General features: G+C 40.8%; 1 protein-coding gene across 3 annotated transcripts in view; it reads right to left on the bottom strand.

The window, feature by feature from the left end:
• THSD1 (thrombospondin, type I, domain containing 1) overlaps positions 1-9,911 on the bottom strand; it is a 52,397-nt gene that overhangs the window by 34,754 nt on the left and 7,732 nt on the right. For all 3 annotated transcript variants that reach the window (XM_005876945.2, XM_014548304.1, XM_014548305.1), the window contains exon 3: positions 5,822-6,787. In XM_005876945.2, the coding sequence (XP_005877007.1) occupies positions 5,822-6,787 (966 nt within the window). The remainder of the gene's footprint in view (positions 1-5,821; positions 6,788-9,911) is intronic.

Here is a 9,911-nt window from a genome sequence, read left to right as displayed (position 1 = left end):
GTGCTCAATTAATATTTGACAAAGGAGGCAAGAGCATATAATGGAGTAAAGACAGTCTCTTCAATAAATGGTGTTGGGAAAACTGGACAGATATATGCAAAACAATGAAACTAGACCACCAATGTACAGCATACACAAGAATGCACTCTAAATGAATAAAAGACTTAAATATAAGTCATGAAACCATAAAAATCTTAGAAGAAAACATAGGCAGCAAAATCTCAGATATCTTTCACAGCAATATGTTTGCCAATATATCTCCTAGGGCCGTGGTCGGCAAACTGCAGCTCGCGAACCACATTTGGCTCTTTGGCCCCTTGAGTGTGGCTCTTCCTAAGCCTTAGGAGTATCCTAATTAAGTTAATAACAATGTACCTACCTATATAGTTTAAGTTTAAAAAATTTGGCTCTCAAAAGAAATTTCAATGGTTGTACTGTTGATACTTGGCTCTGTTGACTAATAAGTTTGTCGACCACTGTCCTAGGGCAAAGAAAACTAAGGAGAAAATAAACAAATGGGACTACATCAAAATAAAAAAATTCTGCACAGCAAAAGAAACCATCAAACAAAATAACAAGGGAGCCCACTGTAGGGAGAACATATTTGCCAATGATACATCTGATAAGGGGTTAATTTCCAAAATATATAAGGAACTCATACAACTTAACAAAAGGAAGACAAACAATCCAATTAAAAATGGACAAAAGACCTAAATAGACACTTTTCCAAGGTGGACATACAGATGGCCAAGAGAGCCCCAGCTGGTTTGGCTCGGTAGATAGAGAGTTGGCCTGCGGACTGAAGGGTCCCAGGTTCGATTCTGGCCAAGAGCACATGACCAAGTTGTGGGCTTGATCCCCAGTGGGATGTGTGCAGGAGGCAGCTGATCATTGATTCTCTCATCACTGATGTTTCTATCTCTCTCTCCTTCTCCCTTCCTCTCTGAAATCAATAAAAATACATGTTTAAAAAAAATAAAAATAAAAAAGAGATATATGAAAAAATGCTCAAAGTCACTAATCATCAGAGAGATGCAAATTAAAATGACAATGAGGTATCACCTCACATGTGTCAGAATAGCTACTTTCGGCAAATCAACAAATGACAAGTGCTGGCGAGGATATGGAGAAAAGGGAGCCCTGGTACACTGCTGGTGGAAATGCAGACTGGTGCAGCCACTATGGAAACAGTATGGTGTTTCCTTAAAAAATTAACACTCTTCCTAAGAAAGGAAATATGAAAACCTCTCTGGTGAGAAATTACATCAACTACAGCCTTTATGGTTCTTTCAACTAGAGTCTGTATGGTTCTTTACAGTATTTTTGTCCCACACATAATCAACAATTTCTAGACAGAGAACAGACCCATGAATGATCTAGATATTGGGATTAACAGACAAGGTTATTAAAAATCCATCAACAGCAGTAAGGTAGTATTTCACCAGTGCAACAGTAAGCAAACTGAGCATAGGGATTGAATCTATACTCCAGAAACAAACCTACAGATATTTTGACACCTGCATTATGACCAAGCTGACCTGGAAAGTACACTAGATGAAAACAGCTTTCTAATAACGATGCTGGGTTATTAATTACATGTTCATATGAGGGACAAGTGTACTTTGACTCCCCACTTCACAACACATATAAAAATCAATTCCATATAGGCTGTAGATCTATATGTGACTGATGAAATAGCAAAGCTTTTAGTAAGAAATGTAAGAAGTTATCTTTGTGACTTGAAATAGGCAGAGACTGTTTAAAATACTTAACTCAGGATGCACTGAAATAAAGAAAATAGTTGACAAAGAAGAGTATGTTAAAATTAAGAACATCTGTATATCAAAAGATGCCACTATATATGCATAACCCATGGACAAGGACAATTAGGTGGTGAAAGCCTGGGGCAGGACAATTATGGGGTTAATGGGAGGGGAGGGGACATATGTAATACTTTCAACAATAAAAATTTTAAAAATAAATTTTAAAAAAAGAGAAAAATATCCTTGAGTTAGGATCAACAACAACAACAAAAAAGGCAGTCTTTACTGTTGAGAGCTGTCAATTGAAATGGAAAATTATTATAAGAGAACTTGATTCAATCATATATTTTTATACTAAAAACATAGGAAGACATGGAGATTCCTATCACTAGCATAAGTTTTACTGATCAGCTGGAGTCAGAGCCACTGTTGGGGTCTCCGGGATCATTTAGCCCCTCCAGGTACTGCTTCCAGTTGTATCTGGTGGCTACTGCCCCACAGGGGAGCCCCTGACCACCCTCAGTGTGGATGCTAAGAGAACCACTTCCTATTCTGCCTCTTCCCAGTGTCTGCCCCCCACCCACATACACACACCTTGCTGTGGGGGAAAACCCAGTCTTTAGACATTGAGTGGAAGAATCTGGGGGAAACTCAGCAGCTGGGAGAACCATCCAGGTAGACTTCCGATGCCTTTCATCAAATGGCCCAAATGTCTTTACTCCCCTTGGTTTGTTTCCATTAAATTCAGTCAACTAGAATTTTTTTTCTCTTAACAAGTAACTTCTGAAAAGGCAAGCATATCCTGAGTTATTTTCAATGAGTTTAACACAATTGTTTTCCTACTAATGTGAGACTAGCCACATCTGAGTTCAATTTTTATTTTAAGAAACATGTATTAAGCACCTGTTAATGTGCCAGGCATACTAAGTGAGCCAAATAAAGATCATAAATAGCTTCATAGCAGCACAGGTTGGCTTTTGCCACCAAATGAGCATCCCTAATTGGGAGGGGGGAGGGGGAGCACGTCAGGGGAAGAAAGACCTTGAACAAGCAATAACAGAAATGATAATGCTATGAGAAACATCCCAAGAATGGTGTGCCAGCTTATAGCACGGCAATTTAACTAGTCTGGGTTGAGAAGGAGTAACCCAACTGGAGACTTGGGGGATGGGTTAATTTTAATCAGGTTAAGGTGGGGTGAGGTTGTCCCAGGCTCCAGCCCAGAGTGACAGTAGGGTGGGCAGTCTGGCCATGAGGAGCCTGTCAAGCCCAGTGACTGACAGATTTTAAGCAGGGAAATGCAGTGACCTGCATTTTAAACAACCCCTCTGGCTACAGTGAGAGAATGAAGTGGATGGGGGGAACCATTTTGAAATCTGTTGCAGGAATGCAGATAAGGGATGATGGAGGCTTAAACCAACTGGTGTCAGTGAAACTAGGGAGGCTCAGAGATTCAGAAGTTCTTTGAGGAGGCAACATCTACTGGACACAGTGAATTATTTATAGGAAGGTGAAGAGAAAGACTCCTGGGTTTTCGCGTTGAACAAGGGATGGATAGTGGAGTACTGTACTGAGGAGCAGGGTTGGGGGTAGGATGATGAGTCTAATTCCAGGTATGTTTCTTTTGAGGTGCCTCAGGGACATCTGAGGGGTGACAGCTATTCACAAACACCTGAATGTAGGGGAGAGATGACAATCTGGAGTCACCAGCATCAGGATAGTAACCACCTACCATGTGTGAAGAGTAAGAAATGCAGACACTCTACTACAAGAAGTAGAAGTCTGACACTTAAGGGATGAGATGAGGTGGTGGAAGCCGCAGGCAAAGGAGACCATAAAGGACAGCCAGAAAACAGGAGGTAAAAAGCAAGTGTAACATCACAGACTCAAGGTCAATGAAGATACAAACTAAAAAACATCTAGGAATTTTGGGACCCAGAAATCATCCACTGGCTACTTTAATGAGAGCATTAGGGTAGGATGATGGGTTTGGAGTGGGTTGAAAAGTGAATGTGAGGTGAGAAAATGAACCCCAAAGTATGGATGGCTTTTTTAAGAACCTGGACTATAAAAGGAAGAAGAGATTAAGAGTGTGATTTCTTGCCCAGCCAGTGTGGCTCAGAGGTTGAGCACCAACCTATGAACTAGGAGGTCACGGACCATGATTCAATTCCTGGTGAGGGCACATGCCAGGGTTGTGGGCTCAGTCCCCAGTGGAGGGTGTGCAGGAGGCAGTCAATCAATGATTCTCATCACTGATGTTTCTATCTCTCTCCCTACCTCTCTGAAATCAATATATATACAAAGAGTGTGATTTCTGAGAAAGAACCAGGTGATGAGGGGTGATTTTGTTTTGTTTTTAGATAAGAGAGTTAAGTATATTTTGGATCACTTCTCATAATGGCACTAATAAACATTAGCATTATTACATCACTAGAGGCCAGGTACATGAATTCATGCACGGGTGGAGTCCGGCCGGCCCACCCCAATCGGGGCCAATCAGGCCAGGCCAGCTGGGGGGAGGGGCCCTGCCCCCTGATCAAACTCCTGTTGAACTCCTGGTCGAGGGGACAATTTGCATATTACGCTTTTATTATATAGGAGGATATGGTAAGTCCATGACAGGTGTGATCAGAGTTCAAAGCTAAATCCCAAGATGTATTTAGTAACTTGCTGGTGTGCTCAGCTGAGCATGTCTTTTTCCTCTTAAGTCTTTCATTATAAGAATGAAACCCCTTTAGTGAACTTTCAAAGCAAGATTTCTAAAAACTTTAGAAATTTAGATAAATATATTTCAAAGCTGATGGGAATAACCAGTAAAGAAGGGACAGTTGGAGGCAGAGGAGAGAGAAGGGATAATGATTAACAAAAGGTTCCTGAAATGGGCAGAGAGGCAGGGCTCCACAGTGGAGGGGAGGATTGACTTTGCACAGGAGAATGACACTTCTCCCCAATGAAAGCAGGATGTGGAGAGGATAGGGCTGATAGCCTCACAGAGATTTTGGTGGGAGGGTGAGGGAGCTCGCACCTCAGGCTTCCAGCTGCTTGGTATGGTAGGCAAAGTCAGCTCTGAGAGTTAACTAGGGGCAGAGGTGAGGTTTGAGGGAAGCGAGGAGAGGAGGTCGAAAGAGCAGTTGTGGAGAACTGAAGCAGAACCCACCACGGTGCCTTGCTGGGTACATTGGTGGGCCTAGCATGATCCCCCATACTGGCCTGGTGCTATCTTCTTGTGCAGCTTCAGTGCAATGGGTAGCCTGCAGTTAGCTGGATCCATGCAGCGCTGGGCTGTGGCCTAGCAGGTGCATCAGAAGGACAACAAGGTAGAGTTTAGGGTGTGGGTAGGAGAGTTATTGATGAGATGGGCTACGTAATCTGGGCTGCATAGAGAGGTAAATGCAAGCAGGGAAGTGGCCAGTGGGTGGGATGACAGTCAAAAGAAAGGGACTTCCTCTAAGGAGAGGAAGTGGGTGGACCCGGATGAAGACACACTTGGAGTTACAAAGATGATTGGATAGAGGTTTGGCTGTTGAGGGACATGCAGCTCCGTGGGGATGACGACAGAGCCACATGTAAGTGAACCAGACAATCTCTGTCAGGTTAACCCTCTTGCCAAGGCCACTTGCACCCAGGAAAAGGGAAAGAAATGTAAAGAGGGGCATGAGGCATGGATGGGATTGTAATAGCCCTTCTTTGTGATTAGGTAGGGCTTATGCAAATAATTCAGAATTTGAAGCTTTTAGAAATCTTGCTTTGAAAGCTCACTAAAGAGGCTTCATTCTTATAATGAAGGACTTAAGAGGAAAAAGACATGCTCAGGTGAGCAAGCTAGCAAGTTACTAAATACAGCTTGGGATTTAGCTTTTAACTCTGATCACACCTGTCATGGACTTGCCATATGATGTAATAATGCTAATGTTTATTAGTGCCATTATGAGGAGTGATCCATAAAAATGACGATATAGTTCACAGAAAATTAAGTTCACCTAAATTCAAAATAGTAATTTTGACTGCATAAAGGCATTCATTTGATTTTCAAAAATTTAAATCTCAATACCAACCTATATTTCTCTGAATTAGCATGCACTCCTTCTCCTTTGTGGAAAACTGGCTTCTGCTTGAAATGCCTAAGTCAAAGCAGTATTTATTCCTCCCCATGTCGAACAAAGTGCAATTGAACACTGTTCTCCTCTGTCCCAAAGTCAGTCTGTTTTCAGCCAGGCGAATGGTCTTTTCCCCAGGACGTCTGGGGGCCTCCTTGAAGACAGCAATCACTCCTTGGACGAAGATGCATGGTGGGGGCAGCACCATCACCTCCACCCGGGACGCACATGTGAGTTCTGGCACCATCACCAATTTGTATCCAAATTTCTGGGCCAGGTCAATCGGTCCTACGGAGGTAATGACTGAGTCTCGGCCAAACAACTTCAGCACCACGGTGACATAGGCTTCTGGCCCCACAGGTTCACAGCCAAACTCAACCCATTGACCTTGAGAGAGTTCTGTCCTCTTGCTGGTTTTTTTCTCCAGTGGTTGTTCCTGACTTGTTCTTGCCTCAGGAAGACTGTTGGTGAAGATGACATCCACCAAGATGTCAGGCTTGTCCACAGGGAACAGGCATAGTGGTTGATTGGTGAAAAGGCCCACCTGGAAGGTGCCTTCTGCTGCTTTGGATGTCCTATTCAGATCAACCTGAAAGACGGGCCATTCCACCTTCAGAAAGGCACTTTTCTCCCACCAGGGTACTGGAGTGCTGCTGTCTGTCACTCCCTGAGTCATTGTGAACCAGTAGTCGCCAGCCTCCTTGAAGTAGAAGCATTCAAACTCGAGTGTCCCCTGGGACTGGTTGGTCAGGAGGTATTTGGTGGTCACAGTCTGATTGGTGTTAGCCTCCAGCAACAGCACAGATACATTCCTCAGGGTCCCATTAGCACCATCAAAATACTGGAAATCCACAGACACTGTGGTGTTGCTTAGCGCTACATGTCCTGGCTCTCCCAAGAGGAGATATTCAGCTTCTCCAAGAACTGAAATGAAATGGTCAGAATGGGTTTTACAAAGGCATGGTTAAGCAGCACTACGGGAGACATCAAAGAAAAAAATCATTATAGACACAAGAGAAGTTTGAACTGAGCCAAGAATGATATAAAATGATGCTGAGTGCTGATTCAGGGAGGTGGGCACTATACTGTTTCAATTTTAAAATGGATCTGTTCCTTTATCTTCCTCTTCTATGGTTATGTTTAAAATAAACAGTAATACTCTGAATTCATAACATCCAACAGTATAATGTGTCTGCAATGAAAATCTATAAAGAAAGAGTAACAATTTATAGGTTCAAGATAAAAATCTAATACCTCACTTTTCTCATTTTAATCATATTCCGGTGTTCAGGTATTTGGGGGAGATGGATTTACAGTGAAGTCAGAGAAGCTTGGTTTATTTATTTTTTTAATGTGTTTTTATTGATTTTAGAGAGGAAGGAAGAGGGAGAAACTGAGAGAGAGAAACATAGATCGGTTGACTCCCATGCACACCCCAACTGGGACTGGACCCACAACCTGGGCATGTGCCCTGACCGGGAATCAAACTGGTGACCTTTCGGTGCATGGGATGGCACTCAACCAACTGAGCCACACCTGCCAAGGCAGAGAAAGCTTGGTTTAAATGGTATAATATACACTTCTCTAGGTTACTTAAAATTTCAGACCCTAAATATACTTCAAATTTATTTTTCAGGTAGTCAAGGCAAGTATTTTGTTGGACAATTTCACTGTAAAGAAACCAATGATCCTGGTTTATACGAGGCAGAAAATTTTGGACAAATAAGAAATGTTGACACTCTGTTCTCCAAGGGTCATCCAAGGAAAGAGTGAAACTTTATGAAACAACTAGGCGTGTCCTTGGCAATTTGAATGACATTATAAAACTGCTATTGCCCCAGATAGGATGAATGACCACCAGCCTGCTAGTATGCTGTTAGGATCAATCATATCTTTTAAAAAAGAGACCCATAAAAACAACTAAGTAAAGACTGTAAAAAAACATAGAACTTTGTTTCTATTTTGAACCCTATCCAAATACACATCAAAGAAGACAGAATTTGGCAATGCCACAATCAGCTGGCCATGGCTAGGGTAAGAAACCATTCTAGGTTTTAGGGACTACAGTGCCATTATGGTTTGAAAAACAATGTGTAAGTATGAATTCATTTACCTTACTATATATATACTCATATATATATAATATATACATATTATGTCATATATATGTCCAAAGGGTCTCAATGTGTTGTTTGGGCTGGTAGTCTTTAAAGCTACCCTTACATGTATTCAGTAAATGATTATTAGGATCAACACATGAATATATTGGCACACAGAAATTTTGGGGTTTTCTTTTAATTAGCTCAGTAATTCTTCCATTTCTTCTTTTTTTTAATAAAGAAACACTTATTTGTTTATTTATTTATTTATTTAAAATATATTTTTATTGATTTCAGAAAGGAAAGGGAGAGAGAGATAGAAACATCAATGATGAGAGAGACTCACTGATTGGCTGACTTCTGCATGCCCCACACTGGGGATCAAGCCCACAACCCAGGCATGTGCCCTTGACTGGAATCGAACCTGGGACCCTTCAGTCCACAGGCTAATGCTCTATCCACTGAGCCAAATCAGCTAGAGCTTCCATTTCTTATTTAAAATGGGGTGAAAGAAAAGATATAAAACTTGGATAGTCCTGAATGCTTGATGACCACTTGTTTGAAAACCTTAGTAAAATACAGTTGTGGGGTTTTTAAAAAATTATTTAGTCAAAACAGAAGTTGAAGGATACTTCCTTTCAGATGTAAACAATTCAAGGTTAAGGTTGAAAAAGGTGGCTAATTCTGCTGCAGTTTGCATGGTAGTTCATAGCAGAGCTGGTACCTTTTTGTGTATAGGTGGCTAAAGAGACTCCAGTGCTCACTGAATTAAGACTAAGAGGCATACACCACTACAATACTACGAACAACTCTACTCCAACAAACTGGACAACCTCGACAAAATGAACATATTCTTAGAAAAAGACAAGCTTCCAAAACTCAATCAGGAAGAATCAAAAAAACCTGAACAGGCAGATTACTACTGATGAAATTGAAGCAGTAATCAAACATCTTCCAGAAAACAAAAGCCCTGGTCCAGACAGCTTTACAGGGAGTTCTACCAAACATTCAAAAAAGAACTAAAATCTATCCTCCTCAGACTATTCCAAAAAATTCAAGAGGAAGGCACACTTCTAAGCTCTTTCTATGAGGCCACCATTACCCTAATTCTAAAACCAGATAAAGACAGCACAAAGAAAGAGAACTACAGGCCAATATCCTAGATGAACATAGATGCTAAAATCCTCAACAAAATTCTAGCAAATCAGATCCAGCATTACATTAGAAAGATTATACACCATGACCAAGTGGAATTTATTCCAGGGATGCAAGGATGGTACAATATCTGCAAATCAATAAATGTGATACATCACATAAACAAATTGAGAGACAAAAATCACATAATCATATCAATCAATGCAGAAAAAGCATTTGACAAAAATCTAACACCCTTTCTTGATTAAAATTCTCAGCAAAGAGGGAATAGAGGGATCATACCTCAACATAATAAAAACCTTATATGACAAACCTACAGCCAACATCATACTCAATGGGCAAAAACTAAAACCATTTCCCCACAGGAACAAGACAGGGACGCCCACTTTCACTACTCCTGTTCAACATAGTACTGAAAGTGCTAGCCATAGCGATCAGACAAGAAGAAGAAATAAAAGGCATCCAAATTGGAAAAGAATAAATAATACTGTCATTATTCACAGATGACATGATATTGTACATAGAAAACCCTAAAGAATCCATCAAAAAACTACTAGACTTAATAAATGAATTCAGCAATTTAGCAGGATATAACATTAACACCCAGAAATCTATGGCTTTTTTATATACCAATAATGAACTCTCAGAAAGAGAAACTAAATAAAACAATCCCACTTACCATTGAACCAAAAAAATTAAGATACCTAGGAATAAACTTAACTAAGGAAGTAAAAGACCTGTACTCAGAAAACTACAGGACATTGAAAAAAAGAGATAGAAGAAGACATAAACAA

The sequence above is a fragment of the Myotis brandtii genome, unplaced genomic scaffold, assembly GCF_000412655.1.
Source record: "Myotis brandtii unplaced genomic scaffold, ASM41265v1 scaffold500, whole genome shotgun sequence".
Classification (NCBI taxonomy): Eukaryota; Metazoa; Chordata; class Mammalia; order Chiroptera; family Vespertilionidae; genus Myotis; species Myotis brandtii.
The sequence above is the reverse complement of the archived record's forward strand: the minus strand, read 5'-3'. Positions and strand labels throughout refer to the sequence as shown.